The sequence below is a fragment of the Platalea leucorodia genome (genome assembly GCF_965183815.1).
Source record: "Platalea leucorodia genome assembly, chromosome: 22".
Classification (NCBI taxonomy): domain Eukaryota; kingdom Metazoa; phylum Chordata; class Aves; order Pelecaniformes; family Threskiornithidae; genus Platalea; species Platalea leucorodia.
In genome coordinates, this window is record NC_138844.1 from 4,111,049 (window position 1) to 4,136,010 (window position 24,962).

The 24,962-nt window shown below is 69.5% G+C and overlaps 2 protein-coding genes and 1 long non-coding RNA gene across 6 annotated transcripts; 1 reads left to right on the forward strand and 2 right to left on the reverse strand.

Annotated features, from left to right (window-relative positions):
- Nucleotides 1-494: 494 nt before the first annotated feature.
- Nucleotides 495-7,039, reverse strand: PDK2 (pyruvate dehydrogenase kinase 2). 3 transcript variants are annotated; one of them, XM_082331804.1, is made up of 11 exons: nucleotides 6,870-7,039; nucleotides 5,273-5,414; nucleotides 4,102-4,173; nucleotides 3,664-3,848; nucleotides 3,031-3,120; nucleotides 2,655-2,732; nucleotides 2,473-2,549; nucleotides 2,286-2,384; nucleotides 2,066-2,173; nucleotides 1,290-1,403; nucleotides 495-1,206 (listed from the first exon to the last, which is right to left on the reverse strand). In XM_082331804.1, exons 1-11 carry the CDS (start codon nucleotides 6,985-6,987, stop codon nucleotides 1,066-1,068), a joined length of 1,224 nt encoding a protein of 407 aa, XP_082187930.1. In that variant the 5' UTR covers nucleotides 6,988-7,039; the 3' UTR covers nucleotides 495-1,065. The 3 variants fall into 3 exon arrangements, with proteins under 3 accessions (XP_082187930.1, XP_082187929.1, XP_082187931.1); XM_082331803.1 differs by having other exon boundaries at nucleotides 2,051-2,173; XM_082331805.1 differs by lacking the exon at nucleotides 4,102-4,173 and having other exon boundaries at nucleotides 2,051-2,173.
- Nucleotides 4,203-9,533, forward strand: LOC309599909. The gene is made up of 3 exons (XR_014230363.1): nucleotides 4,203-5,019; nucleotides 8,635-8,906; nucleotides 9,403-9,533. It is a non-coding gene; the product is annotated as an uncharacterized lncRNA (long non-coding RNA).
- ITGA3 (integrin subunit alpha 3) lies at nucleotides 7,678-23,626 on the reverse strand (the record flags this gene model as incomplete). Of its 2 annotated transcripts, none has more annotated exons than XM_082331802.1 (25): nucleotides 7,678-8,509; nucleotides 9,461-9,586; nucleotides 9,682-9,780; nucleotides 9,896-10,009; nucleotides 10,146-10,259; nucleotides 10,387-10,557; nucleotides 10,631-10,733; nucleotides 10,922-10,999; nucleotides 11,269-11,348; nucleotides 11,436-11,504; nucleotides 11,587-11,752; nucleotides 11,915-12,012; nucleotides 12,112-12,258; nucleotides 12,621-12,757; nucleotides 13,113-13,180; nucleotides 13,264-13,350; nucleotides 13,553-13,689; nucleotides 13,837-13,925; nucleotides 14,218-14,411; nucleotides 14,664-14,871; nucleotides 15,137-15,220; nucleotides 15,683-15,932; nucleotides 16,517-16,599; nucleotides 16,685-16,806; nucleotides 23,442-23,626. In XM_082331802.1, the coding sequence occupies 25 exons, from the start codon at nucleotides 23,624-23,626 to the stop codon at nucleotides 8,348-8,350; spliced, it is 3,171 nt and encodes a 1,056-aa protein (XP_082187928.1). In that variant the 3' UTR covers nucleotides 7,678-8,347. The 2 variants fall into 2 exon arrangements, with proteins under 2 accessions (XP_082187928.1, XP_082187927.1); XM_082331801.1 differs by lacking the exon at nucleotides 7,678-8,509 and adding an exon at nucleotides 8,763-8,892.
- Nucleotides 23,627-24,962: the final 1,336 nt, after the last annotated feature.

Genomic DNA, 24,962 nt, shown 5'->3' on the forward strand with positions numbered 1-24,962 from the left:
ACAGCCACCCTCCTCACCCCGGCCCCCCCGGCACGGCGCGGCACCGGCCGAGGACAGTGCATGGACAGACCCCCCCCGGACACGCACACCCCCCAGTCGGGGTGTGGGGAGCGAACGCTGACACCCCCCCCAGCCCCGAATACGGGGACACCCCAGGAAATAAAAGGGTATCGAGGGCCAGTGCAAACCAGTGTGACCAGCGTGAGCCTGACTGGGATGGGGCTGGGGGACGAGATGGGGTGGGGGGAGCCTGTGCCAGGCTGGGGGGGCAACGGGAGGCGGGGGACAGAGTGCGGCCCCCACCCCAGGACCCAGCTCCCCATCCCTGAGCCACCCGTGTCCCCAAGTGCCACTCCGTGACTGCGCCCAGGCTGGGGCGACACAGCAGCCTCCTCCCAAGCCCAGGCGACCCCAGGGTGGGTAAACTGAGGCACGGGGAGGGGTGCAAAGGGGGGGGGATGCTTCTCGAGACCCCAAAACACCACGCCAGGAGCTCAGTCAACATCCAATTTACTGACAGCGGGGAGGGTCTGGGGGGGCAGGGGGAGGTTCCCGAGTGTGTGTGGGGAACCCACCCGGGGGTGCAGGGGGGCACACGCGGGTGAGAACAGCTCAGTAGTGCAATACCAGGGACGGCGCAGGGAGCTGGGCGGGGGGGGAGCTCAGGCCTGGTCCCCCCACCCTGTCAGGGCTGGAGAGGCAGGGAAGTGCTACTGGCCATACTGGGAAAGGACCAGTCCCTCACTGCCCCTGGGGTGGGTGCCAAGGCGGGGGGGGCAACAGGGGCTCTACCCCTCCACGCTGCTCCAACGTCACCCTCAGCTACGTACCTAAGTGCCACCAAGGCGGGGGGGTGCTGGGACCCCCCACCCCACTGGGACCCCCCCACCCCACGTTTCACACGCTTCCCAGGGAGCTCAAACAGCCGTGGCGGTGGGAGGCAGAAACGGGATGCTAAAACACCACACTGGCATAAAACACCACCCTGGGGTGATGGGGGCCACCCGGGGCGGGGGCCCAGGGGCTATCGATAGCCTGGGGGGGCAGAAAGCCCCCGGGGGGGCCCTAGGGGACGCGGTAGGTGGAGGTGTTCTTGGGCTCGGTGCTGGGGACGCACCAGTCCCCCGCCTCCTGGCTGGCCTGGTAGTGCCGCCACGCCGACTTGTTGTAGACGGGCAATCGCTCCACCGAGTCTGTGGACAGGGCCTGTGGGAGACACGGGGGGCTGGGGAGGGCCCTGCGACCCCCCCAGAGGCCGCGGACCCCCCAGTCCTGGGGGAAAGACCCACCTTTAGGTAGATGACGGCGTCGGTGCCGAAGCCCTCCATGGAGAAGAGCTGCAGGTCCCCCTGGAAGTACTTGGCGTAGAGGCGGGAGATGGGCAAGCCGTAGCCAAAGCCGGCCTGGGGAGGGGGAGGAGATGGGGTGGGGGGGTCCCCAGTGCTGGGGTCGGCACCCCCAGGGGACCCCAAGCCTCCCCACGCCACCCCAGGTAGCACCACGTGTACCCATGAGTGTCCACGTGCCACCTCCAGTGGTCACCACGCCACTCTCAAACCTCCCCAGGCACCTTCAAATGTCCCCACGCCGCCCCCGTGTCCCCACGCCACCCCCAGACCCCCCCAAGCTCCCCCATGCCAAGCCAAACACCCCCATGCCACCCCCAAGTGTCCCCACGCCACTCCCAGGTGTGCGCATACCGCCTCTAGGCACCCCAAAGTGTCCCCATGCCACCTCCAAGCATGTCCGTGCCACCCTCAGGCACCCCAAAGTGTGCCCACACCACCCCCGGGCATTCCCTAAATGTCCCCAAGCCACCCCCAAATGTCCCCAAAAGTCCCTACGCCAAGCCCAAACCACCCCATACCACCCCAGGCACCCCCAAACCTCCCCATGCCACCCCCAAAGCACCCCGGTGCCACTCTAGCCACCCTGAAATGTCCCCACGCCACCCTCAGGCACCCCCAAACGTCCCCATGCCACCCCCAGCCGCAGACTCGTGCCCCGTCCCCCATCCCCCAGGGCTGTGCGGGGATCCCACGGTACCTACCAGGGGGGCACCTACCAGGGGGGCCCCCCCGGTGCCCAGCTGCGGGGTGGGAGCGGTGGAGTACATGTAGCTGAAGAGACGCTCGATCTTCCGCAGGGGGACGCCCATGCCCCGGTCGCTCATCTGCCAGATGCGGTGGGGGGTGACAACCCCGCTCTTGGCCCCCCCTGGGTTAAGCGTCCCCCAGGCTGGGCTCGGGGACCCCCCAGGATGGAGCCAGTGGTCCCTCACGCACCTTGATGGAGAGGTCCTCCTGGCCCAGAGCCACCATCACCTTGATGGCCGGCAGCCGCGGGCTGTTCTCGTGGCTCTCCACGGTGGCTCGCATGGCGTTCTGTGGGCACGGAGCCGGCTGTGGTTTAGGGGACTCCCCCCAGCCTCCCTCCCGCCCCCACCAGCCCCCCTGACAAGGCTGGGGTTACCTTGAAGAGCTCAAAGAGCATGTGGTAGAGATGCGAGGGGACGTAGACGATGCTGATGGGCTGCTGGGAGTTGCTCGCTGCAGGGAGGAGGAGAGCGGCTGTCAGCATCGGCATCCTCCCCAACCCCAAACGAGCCACCCGAGAATCCCCTGCCGCAGGGACCCCCTCCAGCCCGGCCTCACCGTTCACCTCCTCGATCTCCAGGTCGGGCGAGGACATGTAGTATTTGTCACACAGGAGCTTGGCCATGTTGTAGGCGTCTGGGAGGGGGAGGCAGAGGGGTCAGCACCCCCAGCACGAAGGTGGGGGGAGGATTTGGGGCCCCCTTTCCCCCACCCCCCCAAAATATTTTCCATTCCTACAGACCCAGCAAGTTTCTGGGGTCCTCTGGAGTGACCCCAAAGCACAAGGGACCGTGGACACCTTGGCTGAGGCCTGCACAAACTCATGACATGAATGGCTCCCAAACAGGCAGATCCCGGGGCGGGGGGAAGATCATGGGGACCCCCCCCCCCCCGTGTCCCCCATCGGGGCAGGAGCCCCCCGGTCCCCACAGACCTCTCACCACGTTGGCCACGCTGCAGTGGGGGTCGATGCTCCCGATGTGCTTGGGGTGCGCGGGGTTGGTGCTGCCGTCGAAGAGCAGCGCTGGGGAGGGGACGGGGGGGACGGTGAGCAGCGGGGACCCCACCCTGGCCCCAGAGACACCCAGGGACCCCCCCCCAGCCCCCCACCCTAGGCTGTGCCCAAGGCTGGCCTTACTGCCCCTGCCGGGGGTGAGGGGGAAGGGGACACGTGGGGCTGGGGGGGGACACGTGGGGCTGGGGGATGCTCGGGGCAGGAGCCCTGGGGCTGGGGGGCACATTTGGGGCAGGGGGATGCTCAGGGGGACATCTGGGGCAGGGGGATGCTCGGGGCAGGAGCCCTGGGGCTGGGGGGGACATTTGGGGCAGGGGGGACACTCGGGGGGACATTTGGGGCAGGGGGATGCTCGGGGCAGGATCCCTGGGGCTGGGGGGACCCCAGGGAACGGGGATGCTCGGGGCAGGAGCCCTGGGGCTGGGGGGACCCCAGGGAACGGGGATGCTCGGGGCGCGATGGCTGGGGCTGCGGGGGGGATGCTCAGGGCTGATGGGGACACTCGGGACAGGGGGGACCCCCGGGGCGGGCGGGGACCCCGGGGCCGCTCACTGTGCTGGTTGATGAGCATGCGGATGGAGATGCGGCTCAGGTAGAAGCGGTCGAGGAAGTACTGGATGTTCTGGTTGGAGACGGGGTCGTCCCCGTAGGCATCCTTGTACTCGATGACCCCCTGCGCCATGGTGGGCACCACGTCGTTGTGCCGGTTGCGGATGGTGACCAGGGCGTCCGTGAACCTGAGGAGGGGGACGGGATGGAGCTGGGGGGCACCTGGTCCGCACAGATCCAGGCTGGATTTCCCCCGGAGTCCGGTGGCACCAGAACACTCAGGGCATAGTGGGGTGAGGGGCAGTTTGGGGACAATACAGGGTGCAAGGTGCCAGGGCCCCACGGTGACGCCAGCTCTCACCAGTGTGAGTCTGGGAGAAGGTGACGCCCTGGGACTGGGGACAAGGGGTGTCACGGACACACTGCCACCCCCTAACTTACTGTCCCAGGGTGGTCTGGTCCTCGGGGTCCCTGTCGAGGAACTCCATGATGTCCAGCAGGCTCTGGACGTACCTGGGGAAGGAGCTGGTCACCCCCCAAAGAGAGGGGACACCCCGGGGACCCCACGCCAGGGGGGGACAGGGTGCCCTGGGGCACTGCCCCATGCACGGAGAAGGGGCTCAGCACCTCTCAACCAGGACCCCCACCCCCAAAAGGTTCTGCCCCATGAAACCACCCTGCGCTTGGCAGGGGGCCCAAGCTTGTCCCACCCCCCTGCTGGCACGGTGGCCCTTGGGGACACTTGGGGACGCAGCCCCTCTGATGCGGCGGGGGGCACGAGGGTCACTGCAATGCGGGGTCCCCGCGCGAGGGCTGGGGGAGCGAGGCACGGCCGGATCCTGCTGCCTGCCCGCGCTGGCAGGGCCGGGCAGGGCTGGCAGGGGCTGAGGACGCTGCACAAACAACTCGTCACGTGGCGGCACTGGGAGAAGGTTCAACGCTGCCGGAGCTGGCAGGGGGACACGGCGCTTAAAGGGACACCCAGAACCCACCCCCCGAGGACACGGACCCCCCAGGCACGGGGCTGGCTCGGCCCTTTCGGGGGGCAGGAGGCTGGGGCAGGACATGGGGGTGGCACTGGTGTCCCCCCCGGTGTCTGGGGACACCCCGCTGGCATGGGGGTGTCCCTGAAGGGCCTGCAGCCCTTGTCACTTAAGGGCATGGCGCGGCACCAGCTGGGTGCTGCCCTGCCAGCCCCTCGCTGCTGGGGAGGACAGTCGGTGGCAACGGTGGGACACGCGGTGGCGGTGGGACCCTGCGGTGGCAGCGGGGACCCCCCTGGGCGACGGTGGTGGCAGGAGTCGTGGTGGCGATGGGAGCCGTGCAGGTGACAGCGGTGGGACCCACGGTGGCACCCAGGTGGGTGACGGTGGTGGGACCCCACTGGGTGACAACGGTGGGACCTGCGGTGGCGGGACCCCGGGCAGCAGGACCCGTGCGAGCGCCAGCAGTGGGACCCCCACGAGCTACAGCAGCGGGACCCCCAGCAGCAGGACCCATACAGACGATGGTGGTGGCACCTCCGCACCCAATGCCGTGTGGGACCAGCTGGTCCCGGAGGCGGCAGGACCCCTGGTGGCGGTGGGCCCCCCCCCAGCACCCCCAGTCTCACCAGCTCTGCACCAGCTGGACGGAGGGGGTGCGCAGGACGCGGTCCGGCAGCAGGTTGATCTCCTTCATGATGTTGGAGAGGCGGACGGGCAGCTCCTGCCGCAGGAAGGCGAAGGAGGTCTTCTCGCAGGCATTGCTGGAGCCTGGCGGGGCAGGGGGGGACACGGGCTGAGCCCCGGCTCGACCTCCCCAGCCCCAGGGCTGGCTTCGCTCCTGCTCCTCTGCTGGTGGGGACTGGGGGGTACTGGGAAGACTGGAGCAGAGGAGGCAGGAGCAGGTTCCTGCCCTTGGCTGGAGGGGGATGCTGGAGGGGGACCCTGGAGGGGCTGGGGGGGCACAGTTCGGCCCGCTGGGAGGGCAGGATGGGTGCCCAGTGCAGCCCAGTATAGCCCAGTACAGCCCAGACTGGGGTTGGAAGCCCCCCAAAGGCAACTGGTGGGGAGAAGGACCTGGGCCACCACCAGAGCTGGGGCCGCCCAACCCAGACCCTCAGCCCGGGGTGCCGAGAGCCTCGGCCACGGGGACGCAGCGAAGCGTCCCCAGGACCTGGATGTCCCCAACCAGGAGCTGGCGTCCAGCGAGGCGAGGGGAGGTCAAAGCTGCCCCCGCGCCCCTGGAGGGGCACGTCCCTGGGGACAAGGGACACGGGACGGAGCTGAAACGTGACGAGGACTCGAGGGGGGGGTCCCAGCGCTGGTGGGATGGAGCAGAACCAGAGGGGACCCCGACAGGGGCTGGGGACCCCCAGGGCCGGGACAGCACGGAGGGGACGCGGGTAAATATAGCGCTGACATCAAAGCCCCCGGGGGGGGACGGGGACAGAGGAGGGGCCTGGGACGGGTGACAGCGATGGGTGGGGGCATCTCCACCTCCCTGGGGTATTTACCCGGGGTGTTTGCTTGGGGGGGCACCCACGTCACCCACCCTGGGGGTGCTGGGGGGCCAGGCAGGTATTTACCCGCCTGCGGGGGGGACCGGGGGGTGCAGGGAACACCTGGCCGGGGGTCCCGCGCACGGGGTTATTTATCCGGTGGGGGCAGGGGGTACCCCATGGGGGGGGTATTTACCCAGAGGGGGACACAGGGGGGGTTTATCCACCCAGCCGTTCCCCAGGGGGGTATTTACCCGGGTCGTTCCTTGCCCGCGGGAGGTAACACCCCGCTGTGGGTGGTTATGGGGGGGCAGGGGGGACACCCCCCCAGCAGGCGCCTATCAGGAGGCCATGTCCCCAGCCCCGGTTATTTACCCAGGAGCAGGAATATTTACCCGGGCCGGGGAGCACCCGGGGGGTACCCCCCCCCAACAACAACCGGGTATTGGGGGGGTCACAGTTATCCAGGCCCTGACACCCCCTGGAGCGGGTGGGCAGCACCCAGAGCCCCCCCCCCGGGTATTTATTCACGGGGGGGGTGTGTGTATTTACCCGGTGGGTGCGCGGAGGTCCCGCCCCGCAGCACCGCCCCCAGGCCGCACATCCCCGGCGGAGGGGGGGGGGGTATTTACCCGGAGCGGGGGCATTGCGGGAGGGAGGAGGGGGGGGGTCACCCACCCGCGGCGGGTGAGGATCCCGGGGGGGGAGGGGGGGGGCGGGTATTTACCGAAGTCCAGGAACTGCTTCATGGAGAGCGGCGACGGCGAGAACTTGCTGAAGTGCTCGATGTAGGTGGGGACGCCGGCCAGCGCCGCCCGCTTCCCCAGCCACCGCAGCAGCCGCATGGCGGCACCGGTTCCCCGGTCCGGGCCCCCCGGTCCCGGCCCCCCGATCCCCGATCCCCGATCCCCGGCCCCGGCCCCGGCCCACGCCGCGCCCCGCCCCCGCCGCGCCGCGCGCAAACAACCCGCCCCGCCGCCAATCACCGACCGCCCTGCGGCTGGCCCCGCCCCGCCGGACGCCGGCCCCGCCCCGCACGCTAGCACCGCCCTCCGCCCGGGATGGACACGCCCCCTCGCCGCTAGCCACGCCCCCAAACAGCTGTAACCCCTTCTAGGCCGGAGCGGACCCGCCGCGCTTAACCCCTCGCTGCCCGGGGCGCCCCGCTGCCCCTTCCCGGGGGGGCTGGGCCCGCCCCGCCCCCGGCATTACCCCCCCATGCCCCTGCCCTCCCGGGGTGTTACCCCCCAATACCCCTGCGCACCTGGGGCATTTTCCCCAGCCCACCTGGGGTACGGCCTCCCCCAACACCCCCTTCTGCCCAGGGTACCCCCCCAAAACACCCCTTTTCCCCCCAGCCATACCCCCACCAAGCTTTGAGCTGGGACGTGGGGGAGACAAGAGGTTACAAATCCCGGAGCGAGGCTTTATTGGGCCCCAGCGGGGGACAAGAGGGGGCCGGGGGGCACGGGACCCCCCCCAGCCCCCAGTACCGACCGCGCTCCGGGGCTCAACACCAAAATCCCAACGAGACACACGGAATAACTTAACCCCCGGGGCAGCGTCCGTGGGGTGGGAGAGACCCCCGGACCCCCACCGGACAAGGCTGCGGGGTGGGGGGACACGGCTTCGTGCTCTGCACCCCCCCGAGCCAAAGCTGCGTCCGATGCAGACTGGGGGGGGTGAACATGCAGGATCGGGCCCCTGCACTGCTTTGGGGAGGAGGAGGAGGCAGGGGAGGAAGGAACGAGCTCCCACCGCCCCCCGCCCCGCCGTAGCACGTAGCCTTGGCGAAAGCCGAGGGGAGTCCGGCACCCACCGTGGAGGGAAGGGCATGCGCGGGGGCGGCGAGCGTGTCCCGGCGTGCCAGGACGTGTCCCGGCGTGCCAGGACGTGTGCGGGACACGGCGGGAGGAGTGTCTGCGCGGGGGGGGAAGGCACTCGGTGAGAGCAGCGGCCACTTTGGGGGACGGGGGGGCACAGCTGGGGCTCGTCCCCGTCAGCGTGCAAGGCACGAGCGTGCAAGAGCCGGGCTGCGCGCCGGCGAGCCCGGGGAAGCGGACAGGAGCGCGTAGAAGCCAACGCCGGGATGCGGCCGCGTCCGAGGGGGGAGGCGGATTGGGGCAGGGAGAGATGCGCTTGTGCAAAGTCAAACAGGGGCCCCTCGTGCTCCCCTCGCACGGGGGCCGGGGGGCGGGCGGGGGGTCAGTAGTACTTCTCTGGCTCCTGCCACTTGGTCACCCAGTGTTTCTTGCGGCGGCGGCGGGGCAGGAGGCCGCTGGGCTGGTAGCGCTGCTCCTGCCGGATCCTCACCGCGTGGTATTTGGGCATGATCCGGTAGTAGCGGGTCCGCTGGAAGAAGTCGCACTGGGGGGAGAGGGAGGGGAGAGGGTCAGCGTGGGGTGAAGGAGAGAGACCCCAGAGCCAGCGACGAGCAGAGGCAAAAGGAGCAGCAGTCCTGGAGACCCCACGGAGCCCTTTGTGCCCTATAGGGACCCTATGGGACCCAGATGAGAGATGAAGCAGCGAGGAAGAGGAGAGGAGGCTGAAGAGGAGGAGGATGCCGCCGCAGCCGGCCCCGCGGGGCATTACCAAGCGGGTGGCGCGGGCACCCGGGGGGGCAGCGGGGCTGCCCCCCTCTAGTAGTCGTCTGTCAGCCGCTTGGTTTCCGACGGCTGGATCCTCATCTCCGCCTTCTGCCCCTTGGCTTCGTACATGGCCCGCGTGTTGGCCCGCCGGAAGAAACCGCACTGCGAGGAAGGAGGTGACAGGGGTCAGGGGGGGACAGGAGAGGGGACGGGGGGCTCCTGGCCACCCCCGTGGGGCGGGGGGAGCGGGGCAGCGAGCTGCCCCATGGCACCCTCACCCCTAGGGATGCTGCGGGTGCGCGGCCCTACAGAGCCACGTAACCCCGCCTGGCCAAAGAGTGGAGCCGGGGGGGCCCCAGGGAGCCAGGAGGGTCCCCAGGGGGCTGGGGGGTCCCCAGGGGGCTGGGGGTCCCCAGGGAGCCAGGAGGTCCCCAGTCCCAGCGGTGCAGGGGGAGGTGGGAGCCGCGGGGCAAGGAGATGCCATCGTCCAGCCCTGCTTTGGGGGGGGGGTTTTTGCAGCTCCCAAAATGTTTTGCACCGGCGGGGGGGAAGTCGGGATTCTCTGCTCCTCTTCCTCATCGCTCAGCAGCCGGGCACCTTCCCCCCGCCGCTCCCGAGCATCCCACAGCCAGGCAGGGAGGATGGCAGCCACCGGTGACACGAGCCCGTCAGGTCTCAGCACGGCTCCTGCACTCCCTCCCCGGGGGGGGGAAACCGGGCACCCCCTCACCTTCCAGAGCAGGAGGATGATCAGCCCCAGCAGCAGCAGCCCGGCCGCCACCGCCACCAGCACCAGCCACAGCGCGATCTCGGCCGGCTGCTCCTCCGTCAGCTCCGAGTCCACGTCCACGGAGAACTGGAAGGGCCGAGAGGAGCCTCGTCGGGAGAAGAGCTCCCAGTGGCTCCAGTCCCTCCCAGCCTGTCCCAGTAAGAGGCTCTGGCATCACTCACCCGCACCGTGTGGTTTCTCATGTTGATGGTGGGGACGTGGGTCCGGAGGAAGAGCGTCGCTGTGCCGTCCACCTTCACCCGGTCAAAATCGCTGTACTCCTGGGATGACGGAGGGGCAAGGGACGCGTGTTAGCTGCTGGGCTGAGACCTGGCAAACTCGGTGCCCTGTTTCAGCCCAGCCCTGTCCCCCCCAGCGCGAGGGCCCCGCACTGACCTCGATGAAGGTGCTGTTCCACACCCGGGCGCGGATGCTGAAGGTGGTGGGGTGCTGGGTGTGGAGGAGGGGGCACTCGAACCAGATGCAGCGAGCGGTGCCCTTGGAGCAGCTCTGGGAGATAAGGAGGGGTCGGGGGGGGGAACCAGAGTCCCCAGTGCACCGCGCCGGTGCCAAGAAGCAGCATGTGCCGCGGTCCCGCTGGGGGGCACATGCTGCCGGACCCCCCTGCCCTGCAGCCCCCACTCACCAGCACCACCTCCGACTTGGCTTTCTTGGCGGTGGCCAGGGTGACGGGGGGCTCTGCCACCCCGGGGGCCTCCAGCTCTCGTCTCTGCCGGGATGGAGCCTGGTCCTCCAGCAGCTGGGGGGAAGATGAGCCCCATCAGAGCCCGGGCAGCTCTGCCCACCCAGGGCTGACGGGGCTGGAAGTCCCCATGCAGTGGGGCAGGGGCACATCCCTGCAAAGCAGCGGGGCCAAGGTCACTCACGGTGAGGTTGAGGGGGTTAATGACCCCCCCGGGGGGCTGGCAGGTCTCGTTACTGTTGACGAGGATCTCGGTGGGGTAGAGGAGCCATTTGCCATTGGGGATCTCGTAGGGCCACTCGAAACCCAGCAGGATGGTGCCCAGGGTGCCCAGTGACTCACCCTTGGTGGTCACCTGCAAAGCAGAGCAGGGGATGGAGACTGGGACTCCCGGCCCCGCCGCGGGCACCGGCCGCCCCCCAGCTCACCTGGAAGTCAAAGGCGAGGGGGCTGCCCACGTCCTGCTCTCTCCGCATGGCCGACTCGCCCACCACCGTCCCGCTGAAGTGCGACTGGGCGTGGGAGGGGGATCTGGGGACAGGGTGGGGGGGGACAGGCATGTCGAGGCGGGCAGAGAAGGCAGGGAGCATCTCTGGGGCATCCCTCTGCCCCATTCCTGGGACACGGCGGGGCCGTGCCCACACCCGACGCAGCCAAATTCGGGTGGGGCGGATGGAGGGGACGCAGCGGGACGGGGGCCACAGCCTTGCTGCACTCACATGGTCAGCGAGGACTGGATGCTGTAGTCCACCAGCAGCTTGGCCAGCACGGGCTGCAGGTCCTCCTGGGTGCTTTGCCTGCCAAGGCAACCGGGGTCAACGTCTCCCACCGCCAAACAGCCACCGGACAGCGTGGGACATCCCCCACCCTCCCAGCAGGAGCCCTGGGGTCCCCTTGGGGTCCTGCCCACCCCTGCCGGGCTGAGCAGCTCCCTGCCTGCTTTCCGATCCTTCCCCAACCAGCAACGCTGCCGGATACGATCCCAGCTCCACCAACGGAACGAGGAGCCGACATCGCTCCAGGCACCCTCTTCCCAGCCCGTTTCCACCCAGCCGAGGACACTCACGTGGACAGGTCCAGCCACACCGAGACCTCCCGTGTGTCCAGCATGATCCCAATGGCCTCGAAGGTGATGATCAGCTCTACCTGCAGCACAGAGGGACCGTGGAGCAGCTCGGCCAGACCCCCACCTACCTGCTGAGCCCCCAGGCAGGGCTGGGGAGAAGCACTTACCCTTTGGTTCCTCTTAAAAGGGTTGCCCAGCTCGCACAGCACCGTCTCCGCAAAGGTACAGGCTCCGCTCTGGGGAGGGGAAGAGGGTGAGGAATGTCCCACCCTGGTCCTCGTGCCTTCTCCAGCTGGGGAGGGGGACGCCATCGCTTACCGGGCGGACGGAGGAGGGCAGCAGGCTGGCCGGCACCGTGATGTTGAGCAGCGCCTCGTGGGCATCCTCGCCGTTGGAGGGGGTGGTGGGCACGTTGGTGATGTTGATGCTCAGGTAGAGCTTCCGCACGTCCCGGCTGTACTGCAGCACCTGGGTACCGTTCAGCCTGCGCAGAGACCGTCCCCGCTCAGCACACGGGTGGCCCACCCCAGCGGGATGGAGACCCCCCAGTACAGCCCGGGGGGGGGCTGAGGGGTGACCCACGGCTAAGGAGGGTGGCACAGCGGGCAGCAGAGGTGGATGGGGACCTGGAGGGACCCGGCATCACCTGGGCAGGGGCTGGTTCTGGTCGGTGACGAAGCTGCTCTGGAGCTGGAGGTTGCTGTAGCACTTGTTGTCAGAGCCGCACTCCTTCTGGAACTCGATCTGGAGGGACAGGGACGTCCCCATGAGCCTTCTCCCACCCCCGGGGCCAGGCGCGCCGGCGCGCTTGCAGCCCAGCACCTCCATCACCCCCCCCGGCACCTTGGTCTCGTTCTCGTGGGACTGGTCCTGGTTGAGGACGGGGAAGGCGTCGAGGGAGTGGGGACCCAGCTGGAAGGCCCTGGGCTTCTCCACCAGTGAGTAGTTCATGGAGAGCACGATGGGGTGCAGCTTGTCTCGGATGTTGTCCTGCGGGGTGGCAGAAATCACAGCAAAGCCCCGGCTCCCTCCCCGGCCCCACTCCAGCTCCAGCTGCAGCCAGGCAGCCCCTGGCCACATCTGGGGTACCAGCTCCTGCTCACACCCTGCTTGTGAGACCCAACAAATGCATCACAGGATGGAGGGGTGGATGGACAGACGGACGGACGGATGGATGGATGGATTTCCACCTCTTTTCCTGCCCATGTTGTTCCCAAGACCCTCTGCCCCACCACACCACCCCTCTCCCCATCTCCCAGAAGCCGGTCCCCAGCTCCAGTGCCACACGCAGAGCAACACGCAGCGCCCACACGCGTGCACACACCCACACACGTGCACTCACGCACGCTCACCAGCAGCAGGAGCTCCTTGGATTCACAGCGGGTCTGGGGCATGGGGAAGATGCCGCGGTAGGTGGCAGAGTGGGTCCCCAAAAACCTGACCCTGGGGGGGTGCCGGTCCTTGTCAGCCTCCAGGGTGTACTCCAGGGCTGCGGGGAGAGCGGAGTGCCGGGGGTGTTGCGCACACGCGTGCCTCCAACACAACCCCGTGTGTGCACGCACGTGTGCGCATCCCCATGTGCCAACACGCGCGCACGTCCTCCCCAAACGTGTGCACGCACGTGTGCGCATCCCCATGTGCCAACACGCGCGCACGTCCTCCCCAAACGTGTGCACGCACGTGTGCGCATCCCCATGTGCCAACACGCGCGCACGTCCTCCCCAAACGTGTGCTTGCACGCACCCCCTGCACCCCCACGCGTGTGCGCACGCCCTTGCACGAGCGCTGGTGGATGCCTCCCCCCCAGCACTTTCCGACGTGCACCCGCGCCCCCGGGCACTCACTGATGTTCTCCTTGTACTTGGGGTCCCCGGCACTCTGGTTGTAGGAGAAGCAGACGGTCACCGTGATACTGGGTGGGGGGAAAGGGGCCGTGAGCGGAGCCGCCGGCACCGCAGTGCCGCGAGCGGGGCCGGCTGCGCCGGCGGGGCTCACCAGGAGTCCGGCGTGCAGCGGGCAGGGTCCACCTTGCTGGGGGACACCGTGAAGGTCTTGTCCAAGATGTTGATCACAGGCCGAGCTCTGGGCAGAGATGGGGGTCGGCTGAGCACCCCGCAGCGGCACAGCCCCTCCTTGCCTGGTGCCAGCTTCCCGGAGCCGGGCACATCACTCCGTGCCCACCTCGCTGCCCCGGGGCGCTGGCAGAGGCAGGATGTGTCCCTGGGAGGTGGCAGGGAGGGCAGAGGGCTGTAGGACACCCGCCGCTCGCTGCCGGCTCCCTTACCTGAGCAGGACGACCCTCTCCGCCAAGCTGCCCACCAGGAGGTCGGGGTAGGAGTTACCGTCCACGTCCAGCCCCCCGCTCAGCGAGTACCCGAAGGTCCGCATGCTGGCAGGGCCCAGATCCGACCCGCTGATCACCTGCATTTGTAGGGGGGTGTCACCCATTGCTCACCAGCCCCAGGGATCCGGGGATCTACCCGCTGCATCCCACCTCGGAGCACGGGATGCTCGGTGGGGACCCGGAGCCCCGCTGCCGCAGCGAGGGGCTCCCCGCGGGGCCGTTACCTGCCGGGGTTTGTCCAGCAGCCCTTCTGCGCTGCTGTGGTAGATGTAGACCTTGCCGGGCCCCTCGAAAGGAGCCCCCACAGCGATATCTGTGGGGCGAAGAGCAGGGTCAGCCCCATGGGAACGGGCTGGGGGCTGCCCCGCAGTACCTCCACCTCTCCTCAACCCCCCCTCCCCAATTCTCACCTAGCCCCTCTCCTCCTTAACCCCCCCCCCCCCAAGATGTCCCCCATCTCCTTCTCTTCACCCCAAACCTCTCCAGAGACCCACCACCCCCCTCAAGTGGGATCCCCTCCTACCTGAAGACACCCCCCCACCCCAAAGGCAGCCCTGCTGCACCCCCCACCATGGCTCCCCCCGCAGTGGTCCCCAGCCCCTCACCCTGGAAGCCGTCCTGGTTGATGTCCCCGATGCTGGCCACGGCGAAGCCGAAGGCGGAGTAGCTGGGGCCAGTGAGGACCAGGCTGGGGTGGGACTGGAAGCCCCCCACCTCGTTCATGTAGACGTAGACTGCGCCCCCCACCTCCTGCTTCCGCTGGAAGTAGTAAGGGGCTCCCACCACCAGGTCCTGCCACCTGCGGGGCCGAGGGGCTGGTTGGGGCTGGGGGCTGCGACATAACCCCCCCCCGACACACCAGAAGTGGTGGGGACCCCCGCCAGATCCATAAAAAGATGCCCCCCTCAAAAAAAAAAAATCAGCGAGACCTCCACCCCCGGAGCTGTGCCCCCCACGCTGTGACCCACAGAGACCCCCTTGAGCTGTGGGATGCCCCAGGAGAGACCCCCCCATCCCCGGGAGCTGGGGGGTCCCGGCCCCCCGCCCTCACCCGTCGTTGTTGAGGTCTGCCAGGGCCACGGCGCTGCCGAAGTAGGAGCCGACCTGGTGGCCGGGGAGGAGGTGGCTCTTCTGCAGCGTCTGCTGGGGGCTGCGGCTCAGCAGGTACACGGCGCCCGTGTGATTGTACCGGGGAGCGCCCGTCACCACCGTCACCGCGTCCTGCTGCAGCACCGCGCTGCCCACCTCCGCCGTGTACCCTGCCGCCAAACCCTGCCGGTGAGATGGGGGCCAGCGGGGGACCCCCCCAACATCCCCAGACCCCATGTTCCCCCCCATGACCCCCTCAATGCTACAGTGTCACCACTGCCCCCCTGCTCACACCATCCCTGGGGGGGGGTCTCCAAGCCCCCCTAAACCCCACACCCCCAAGGTTCCCCCTAAATCCACATCCCCCAAACCTCCTCCTCACCCCAAATCCCCCCAAGGAACCGGGGGGAAGCCCCCTGCCCTGCTGCCCCCCACCTATATAGGTATTGCCGTTCTTCTTGTTGGGGTAGGAGAAGTCGTGCAGGTCCCACATCTCCCGCTGCAGCATGTAGTCGGTACCTGCAACAGGGTGTGGGGGGGTCAACCCCGCAGCGGGGGACAGCCCCTCACCCCCCGGCTCGGCACCTGCTCCCCTTGCACACCCGCAGCGCGTGAGCACGCCCGCGGCCATAGGCGTGCAGGTGCACAGGGACACGCTCACCCACACGCAGAGGGTTCGCACGGGTGCGTAGATAAGCACACGCAGAGGTGCACACGCGTGATACGTGGAGGGCACACAGGCACGTCCTCATGCACAAGCGTGCGAACACGTGCGTGCATGCTCCAGCGCGTGTGTGCACTCACCGGGCACGTAAGCACACACAAGCACGCACGCACACGCGTGCTCCAATGTGCATGCACACACAGATGCCCGTGCTCACGTGCGATGCACGCACGAGGAGATGCCCCACGGGGGTACGGGCACCACGCATCCCCGGGGAAGGGGGCTGCCCACCCCTGCCCCTCCCCAGGCACACGCACCTTGCCAGTTATAGGCACCGGGCGCCCCAAAATAGATGACGTTGGCGGTGAAGCCGGCGCTGATGCCCATCTGGCACATGCCGGTCTCGTCGGTGTCCGTGTTGGAGTTGCACATCTCGTTGTGGTAGGTCTGCCACTCGTCGCTGATGTCGAGGCGCAGGTCGTTGCCCCGCACGTAGCACTTGCCCACCATGCGTCGCTGGTCCTCGCTGCCCGACCACAGCACCTTGGTGTAGCGGTGAGCGCAGGCCTGCCGGGACAGCCCGGCACCCGCCTCAGCGCCTGCAGCACCCCCAAAAATGAGGGGCTACGGCCCCCTCCTTCCCAAGGCTGCCCCCCCCCGCCCCACGCGCTGCCTCTGCCCCGATCCCGGCGTCAGGCCGCGTACACAGCTCCTGCCCCGCCGTTAGTGCAGCCCATACGTCCCAGCGTTATCCTGGCTATGATGTCCTATAGAGTGTGACGCTGTCCTGCCACCTGAGAGCTCCCGAGAGCATCTGCGATGCTCCCGAGATGCTCCTGAGAGCATCTGCGATCCTCCCGAGAGCTTCAGTCCCTCCACAGCAGTACACGCTACCAGGAGAGGGGTCCACGCACCCTGTCACCCCACCGCTCCCTGCCCCAGGGGACAGGGAGAGAGGGAGGTGGCAGAGGAGCACCCGCAGTGCCTCTGCCTGGTGCCACCGCGCTGGGGACACGTGCAAGGCACACGTGAAAGCACCAGCAGATCGCTGGTGCCCTCGTGCAGTCGTGCAAGGTGGCAGCTCACGACTGGCACACGCGTGCAAAGAAGGGGGGTGCGTGTGCAATGAATCAGGGTGCACGTGCACTCACCAGCACCCTCCCCGCCGGCTGCCGCTGGCTGGCCACCGTCACCCCCAGCCACATGTCATCGATGATGGCCTTCTCCGGCTCACCTGGGCGAGGAAGGGACCGTGTGAGAGCGGGGACCCCCCACGTGCCGGGGGGGGCGTTTTGGGGTGCCCTGGGGTGCTCACATACTCTTCAACTCGATGTCGAGCCGCTGGCAGTCGCTCGTGGAGGCGGTGAGGGGGCAGGCGTAGACGGCGCCCGTCCGCGTGCTGTTCGTCGGCTCCACATCGCGGGGGGCCCCCACCAGCAGCCTGGGGGGCAGAGAAGGGGGGAGCGGGTGGGTAATGGGGGGGGGCAGTGGGTCCACCCGCCCCAATGCCCTCCGCCTCATTTTGGGGGTGCAAAGCCAGGCAGGCTGCCCTGGAGAGAGGGTGGTGGGGTGTGACGGTGGCCAGGAGGTGCTCGGAGGGGACGGGAGCTGCTTCCCCGGTGCACGTCACACCCTGACACCCCCAAATAACGGGGGGAGGCGGACCCCCGGCCCCACCTCCGGAGCAGGAATTGGGGTTCCCCTTGGATGGGCACACAGGGGGCTGGCAGCAACCAGCCTCTCGCCCCCAGCACGCGGGTGCACAAGCACGCTGACAGGTCTCACGGGACAGCAAAGGGACAGACTGACGGACACGCTCCTTGCCCCCTCCTTGCAGAACCCGATCCCAGCCTGGGCTCACGGCTGAGCCCCCCATCCCGGTGCACGGTGGGTGCAGGAACAGGGGGTCCCTGTACCGGCAGGGAAAGCAAAGCGGGGAGCCGCTCGGCACAACGCGCCTGCCGCCAGCGCCGGGGCCCCCGCGCCTGTGTAAACAGCCGCAGCCCTTCCAGGCCAACCTTTGAGCCGGCGGCAAGGCCGGGGCCTCCGCGGCACAGCTGCGGCGTGTCTGGCAGACAGGCTCGCCGTCTCCCGCTGCCGTGCCAGGGAATGCCGCAAGAACCGGGTGTCCCGGCGACGGGGGGAGACCCCCCCCAGCAGTGGGGAGGGTGAGCCGTGACGAGCTCCGGGAGGGGTACACGTGTATCCCTCTTCCCAGGAGGGGTCTGGGCTCGCCTCCCCTCCGCCGGGCAGCCCCGGGGGTCCCGGGGGAGGCAGCACCCTTCCGGGGGTGACTCAGGCCCCTGGAGGGGCTGAGATGTCCCGGCTGAGTCACGGTGGTGCCACGCAGGGGGGAGGCCATCGGCATTCCTGGAGGGGTGCCCAGACTCGAGATGCAGCACCCGCAGCCCAGCTCCACGTGTGCTCATCCCCCAGGGGCTTTAAGGTGATGCTGAAGAATACAAGGGACCCCAGCACCCACCTGAACCCCCCCCACCCCAAGACAAGCAGCTCCCCAGCAGGGAAGAGACCGGGGACCCCCAGGTAGCAGCAGGGCACAGGATCCGCAGCCCTGCCGCGGGTCAGGGGGACGGCAGGAGGACCCGGCGTGCCCGGGGGGCTCCGGAAAGGCCAGCCTTTCCGCCGGGAAGTCCTTCGGGATCGCGAGGACAATGGCGTGGAGGAGGCACGGTCGCACCGTGCCAGCAGAGGAAGCGCGTCCCCCTCGCAGGCAGGACAGAGGCAGGCTGCCGGGGGGGGCAAGGCACCCAGGTAGCTGCCGCAGCCCCCAGACCTTATCGTAGGGCACTGGGGTAATGAGCTGGCCAGTCCTCAGCGCGGCCAGCCCAGCCACTGGAGAGGACAGGGGCAATTCTGGCTGTCCCCATCCCATTGCCACCACCACCACTGGGAAGGGAGCTCCCAGGAGGCTGCGCCGGGCAGGGCTGAGCAATGCGAGGCCGGGAGCGTGGGCACGTCCGGGCAGCGCCGGGGCGGCTGACTCAAAGCCCAGGCTCAGGAGGAATGCGGGGCCCCAGGCAGCCCCCGCCTCGGCACGCCGAGGCCCCCGCCGCGTCTGCCCGGCCGGTGACGACGGGCACCGCCGGCGGCATCGCTCCGGCTGAGTCAGCCAGATGCTGCAGGTGGGGGGACGGCGTCGCTCAGCCGCAGAAGAGCCCCCAAAGGGGTGCAGTGGGGTGTCCGCTCCCCCTGGGAATGCTGGGCTGGGGATGCCAGCGGCATCCACATCACCCTGGGAAAGTGCAACCCGCCGGGTGCGAAGGCAAGGGCACGGAGAAGGGAGGACGTCTCCTCCTGACTTTCTGCAGCCTGGCACAATGGAATCTGCCCCCCTAATTCCTGCCCCCCACCCCAACACCTGAGGGACATGGGGGGGGACAAGGGGCACCATTGTCCCCACTTATCTGCAGGGGAAGTGACTCAGGGCAGCTGTGCTGTGACTCAGGGCTGGAGGGAGAAGTCGGGGGGGTCCTGCTCCCAGCCCCGAGCCCCAGCAGGACCCACAGCCCTCAGGTGCTGCCCCACCATAAGCACAGCTCCTGGGGGCAGGGACAGACATACGGGCCCTTGCTGGGGGCTGCCACGGCCAGGACCTGCCCCCAGCCTCCCTGGGTGGTCCTGGCTCAGCCAGACCCCAGCCCCAAGCAAAGCCGTTCCCAGCCACCATCGCTCCTCATGGCCATGCCCCGCAGGTCCTGGCGGGGTGGGAGCCGACCCAAGCCAAGCAGCTCCAGCGTCTCGCTGCCTCCAGCCAAGACTTCCCGGCCCAGCAGCCCACCCGCAGGCTCTGCTCCTGGGGGAGGTTCGCAGGATGCTGGGGGCTTCTGAGCTCCACCGGAGCAGGGGGGGACATGCACAGGCATCCCGCATCCATGCATGCCCCAAGATGCCACACGGAGCCCAGCTACCACAAGATCCAGGAAAACCAGGAGCCGGGATGCTGGGGCTCCCATCTCAGGGAGGCCAGGACCAGTTTGTGGCACTGGTCCCATCTTGGGCGGGGGGACGAGGAGATGGGGCTCAGCCCAGGCCTTGTGCTCAGAGAGCAGAGCAAAGGCAGGGATGGTCAAACAGCAGCAAGAGGGGGAGGCTGGGAAGGGAGGGAGGCAGGAATGCGAGAGGCCGTGCCCCGTCCTAATCCGCCCTGGTAAACCGGAGGGGGGACGGGGACGGCGGCGTGGGGGCTCCCTGCCAGCGCTGGCTGAGTCGGCAGGGGCGGCTGCGGGCTGGTCTCGGCACCAGGGCACTGACCGGCCCCGAAACGCAGCCGCCCCTGGGGTGGGAGAGATCTGCTGAGGAGGCGAAGGGGGATCGGGCCCGGCTGGCGGGCTGGGCTCAGCAGCAGGGGGGCCGTGCTCCCCCAAAGGGCAGCCCGCGCACCCCAGCCCACCTGCCCCAGAGCCCCTCGGCGGGGCGGGCGCCAGGCGGGGAGCGCAGGGCCTCATCCATCGCCCGACACGCTCAAGGAGCGACAAAGTGGGGAAGAGCGGGCAGGAGGGTGGGGGCTCCGGCACAGCACCCCATCGCGCCCCAGCCCCGGTCACAGGCGGTGACGGCGCAGTGGGGCGCAGGGAGCCTCCCCAAGGCTTCACCCCCCAAGCCTTACCCCACGCTGGGGCTGGACCTGGCTCCAGGTTGAAGAGCTCAGCTCCTCAGTTGGGTTGCAGGGTACAGCCCCCCACAACCCCCCCAAAGGTGGGCAACTGAGGGGTGACCCCAGCATAGCCCACACCTGCTGCAGGCCAACCCCAAACCACCCTGACCCCTCTCCGCTCTCTACGTTTGTAACGGGGGGGCTCTGCAGCGATCGATCCCCCCCGGGAGCCCTGAGCTGGCAAATCTGCTGATGCTCGTGCCGGAAAGGAGGCGGGAGAGATGCCTCCTCGAAGCAGCGAGGGATGGACGGATGGATGACCCCCGGGACACCGGCCCCGCCACGGCACATCCGTCCCCCCTCCGCCTGCCAAGGAGCTGCAGCCCCGCCGGCCCCCGGCCAAGGCGGGGGGAGCGTGGCCAGGCCGGCTTTGGCAATCGGCAGAAAACCAGGCGAGGGGGAGGGAAAGCTGGGAATTCACCCAGCTCTGCTCTCCCTCTCCCCACTGGTGAGCTGAGACCAGCAAGGCCCCCGAGCGCTGGGGCAGCACCCCCGCTCCCCCATGCACGGGAGGGAAACTGAGGCACCCAGATGGTTGCAGACGTGGGTGCTGCCTCCTGCCTCCCCCCGGGCTGCACACATGGGGTCCCCAGCCTCTCCGGCATGGATGCACCGTGCCTCAGTTTCCCCACGTCACTCAAGAACCCCAAACCTGCATGGGTCAGGTTTCCCCAGCACCGCCGGGTCCACCAGTCCAGCTCCCCCCGTCAGAGCCCGCAGGAGTGGCCGGAGCCGGCATGGGCAGCCAAAGGAGTTTCTTAATCTCGGGGAGGCAGATAACGCCGCCGCTTCCACCTTGCCTTCACCTGGCTCAGGGAGGAGCGAGCAAACAAACCTTTGCATGGGCACAGCTCCGGGACATGAAAAAACACCGTGGGGGCGGGGGGACTCCGGTGTCACGCTGGCCGTGCCGTGCCAGCCTGGCCCCCCGCCAGTGCCCAGCCGGGAAGCGGCTCTCCCAACCCCGCCAGGAGGTCGGGAATGCCAACCGTGCTCCGGAGCATCCCTCTCGCCCCATCACCATCCCCACACCTCTGGCAGCTGCAGCCACGTCAGGGTGACGCCAGGCATCGAGCCCCCAAAAAAGCACGGGACACACCCCGCCGTCGGGGAGGAGGGTGGCAGGAAGCGTCCCTTTCCTGTCCCCACCCCGGCTGCGGCAGGGTGCACCTGCGAGGGCCCGCCCGGCGAGCAAAGTGCAGGGAGAGCCGCCATCCGCTGCCGGGGCCGAGGGAGGGGAGCGGGTTCGCCCCCAGGGTGCTGCAGCCCGGCTCAGCACCCCCCGCCCCAGCTGGTGGCTCAGCTGCGGAGATGAAGCACGGGGCTGGCTGTCCTGGGATGGGGGGAGCCGGGGGAGCCTGCGCCAGTCCCACCTCACCGCATCTGCCCGGAGCGGCGCCCACACCCCCGGTTGGGGACAACGAAGACCCCCACAGACGGAGCAAACCCTGCGGCTCTTCCAGCCCCCTGCCACGCTCCTGCCTGCACCGTCCCACCCCGGGCAGGAGCGAGGAGCTCGCAGGAGGGCGGCTGGCCGTCGGGACACCGACGCCGGTATTCACCTCCTGCCACTTCCACGAGAGGCAGGTGCCTCCCTGAACCTGCCCCCAGCGAGCGAGCCAGGCCTGGGTTAGGCAGGAGCTGCCTGCACTCGCCCCGGCCCTCTCCTGCCTGTGCCACGCAGGCAGAGCTGCCTGCACAGCCCATCCAGGTCTGCTGCCCACACGCAAGGCCCCGTGGGGAAGCAGGGACGTGCTTGGCATCCAATGGCCCCTCTGCGCTCACAAGGGTCCCCCTGTCCCCCCCCCCCCCCGCAACGGGGACAGGCAGCGGAGGGCTCCCGGGGAAGGGGGTGCAAATCCCCTGGGGGTTTTGTGCTCCAAAGCCTTTCCCCCACAGACTGCGGAGCCTCCGCGCCTCGCCAGCATCACGCTCAGACATGCACAGGCCACGTGGCCCATGGCGGGGGATCGCAAGCCCCTGCAGGGGCCAGAGCCCCCCCAAAACCCCCTGAAACAAAGTGACAGCCACTGCCAGCGTCTCAGGAAGATGGACGAGCCGGCCTGCCCCAGTGCCAGCCAGGACCCTGACTGCGATGCCCCCCTGCCAGCTGCTCCGATGCCACCGGAGCCGGGGGAACACAGTCATGGATGGGAGCCAGCATGTCCCCATGGGGAGGAGGGGTCCCTGGGGCGCTGGGCCGGCTCCTGCACGCCCGCAGCTGCTCCGCAGGGAACGGTTTCACTCCCTCCTGGACGGGAGCAACAACAAGACGTCCCACAGCAGGGTGAGCAGCCAAAATGCATCTCTGGAATGTGGAGCAGCAGATGCCTCCGTCCAGCAGCTGCCACCGGTCCCTCCGCCATGGGCACGGCAGAAAAGAGGGAGCCCTCGGGGTCTCCGAAGGGCCCCCCGCAGCCGGGAGTTCCACGGGAGGGTGAGCCAGCAAAAACCTGTGCCCCCAAGCGAGAAAAACCCAACCCAAGCCCTGCGCCGGCGCCTTCTCCCCGGCACGCACACGCAACTCGCGCACGCGACTCGCACCTCCGGCCAGGAGGGCTGGGAGCCGGGGACGCTGGCTGCGGGGGGGTCCGGCTGAGCGGGGGGACAGCGGGGGACACGGCGAGTGACAGTGGCGGGATCACACGGGGAATGCACCGGCTGAAAAGGGCTTTTGTTGGGGCTTTGCTCGGCAGCAGGAATTACAGTTCAACAGGTTCCCCAGGGCTCCCCCGGCAGAAGCAGGGCGGCTGGATGGCGACGGAGCCTCCGGTCAGAGTTGAAGGGGGGACGCGAGGGGCTTCGCAACCGCCCCAGCGGGGGTCGGCGCTGTCCGGGACCCCGCGGGTGGGGACGGCCCCCGCGCCCCAGGGCGGCTGCCAGGCTCTGTGCCCACCGGTGCTGTCCCGGCGTGTCCCTGCGCTGCTGCCAGACCTGCCCCGTGTCACCGGGGTCCTGCGCTGGGGGCCCCACAGCGGGCGCTCAGCACCCGGGGAACGAGGGTGGGGGGGAACCCCAAGGTCAGGATGGGACCCCGACCGGTAAAGGGGTGCGAGGTGAAGCCCGGAGCAGGGGATGAACGCCCGTGGAGCTATTTTATAGCACAGATCCCCCCCGTACCCCGAGCTCAGGGCTCCGGGGCCGCCTCCTCCTCCCACGAGAGACCCCCCAGCACCCCCCCATTCCCACCCCAGCACCCAGACCCCCGGGACGCCCCTCTCCCTGCACCCCCCCCCCCAGCTCCTCCTCCCGGCGCCCCCCTGCCCCCACGGCGGCCGGCCCAGCCTCGGGACCCCCCCCCCCCCGGGGAACCCCCCCCGCCTCGAGCCCCGGGACCCCGCTCCCACGCCCGGGACCCCCCTGCCTGCACCCCCCCACCCCCCGGCCCCCCCCGCACTCACAGGCACCGCTCCCGCCGCTCGGTCTGGCGGTGCAGCGCTACCGAGAAGCCGAAGAAGCCGCCGGGGGTCGCGCCCTCCTTCAGCACCGGGAAGGCGCGGTCCAGGTTGAAGGCGGCGGCGGCGCCGAGCAGCGCCGGGAGCAGCGCGGGGAGCAGCCCCGGGAGCAGCCGGCGGCTCCGCGCCATGTCCCGCACCGGCCCCCGCCGCCGACCGCGCCCCACCGGTACCGGTGCGCTGCGGGGCGGGGGCGGGGCCGGGCGGGGCGCGCGCCCTTCCGGGCACTCCCCTTAAAGGGGCCGCGCCCCCCGCACCGGGCACCTGCGGGGGGGGGGGAGGAAGGGGGGGGCCGCCCCGCGCGTGCGCACGGGGGAGGCGTGGGCAATACCTGTGCGTGCACAGCGGGCGGCGGGAGCACGCGCGCTGGCACACGCCCCGCCCACGCCCACGCGTGGGTGGGGAATCAGCGCCCCCCCCCCCCCCCCAAAACAACCACCACCACCACAGTTGGGTGGGGACCCACGTGACCTGTCCTGCACCCTGCGCCGTCCCGTGGGACACCCCCCCCCCGAGACCCCCCCGGGATGGGATCCCCCGGGATGGGACCCCCAAGTTAGGATGCCCCCCCCCCTTCCCGGGATCACCCCCCCCCGGGATGGGACCCCTAAGTTAGGACCCCCCCATGGGATGGGCCCCCCCAGGATCGGGACCCCCCGGGATGGGACCCCCCTCCTCGTACCCCCCCGGGATCGGAACCCCCGGGATGGGACCCTCGGGATGGGACCTCCCAGGATCGGAACCCCCGTGGGATGGGATCCCCGTGGGATGGGACCCCCCAGGATCGGAACCCCCGTGGGATACCCCCCCCCCCAGGATCGGAACCACCCCTGCATGGGACCCCCGAGGATCGGACCCCCCCGGGATGGGAACCCCCGTGGGATGGGGCCCCCCGGGATGGGACCCCCAAGTTAGGACCCCCCGTGGGATGGGCACCCCCAGTATCGGACCCCTCCCGGGATGGGACCCCCGAGGATCAGAACCCCCCTGAGATGGGAACCCCGAGGATCGGACCCCCCCGGGACGGGACCTCCAAGTGAGGACCCCCCGTGGGATGGGCACCCCCGGGATGGGACCCCCGCCCCTCAGCTCAGCCCCCCCGCCCGTGCCCCGCTGGGAGGTCGGAGCTGCCGGGGCGGGACGGGAGGGAGAGAAAATCCCCGGCCTCCCACGGCGTCCGCCCGCCCGGGAACGCCGGGAATGCGCCGGCTCCCTGCCCGGTACCGGCTCCCGTGGGCTCCCTGCCCGGTACCGGCGCCCTGCCCGGTACCGGCTCCCGCGGGCTCCCTGCCCGGTACCGGCGCCCTGCCCGGTACCGGCTCCCGCGGGCGCCCTTCCCGGTACCGGCGCCCTGCCCGGTACCGGCTGCCGGGCCCCTCCCGCCGGGGATGGCTGCGAGGACCGGGGCGGGGGGGTCCCCGGTGCCTGGGTGCAGCGGGAGGCTGGACGGACAGACCCCCGCCCTGA

Bases quoted from the DNA above. Each gene is read 5' to 3' on its own strand.
- PDK2 (XM_082331803.1), bottom strand. From the start codon at position 6,987: ATGCGGCTGCTGCGGTGGCTGGGGAAGCGGGCGGCGCTGGCCGGCGTC. The intron at 5,415-6,869 runs GTAAATACCCGC...CTGCCCCGCCAG, and splicing joins GAAGCAGTTCCTGGACTTCG to GCTCCAGCAATGCCTGCGAG. The intron at 1,207-1,289 runs GTGGGTCTTTCC...TGTCTCCCACAG, and splicing joins ACGCCGTCATCTACCTAAAG to GCCCTGTCCACAGACTCGGT.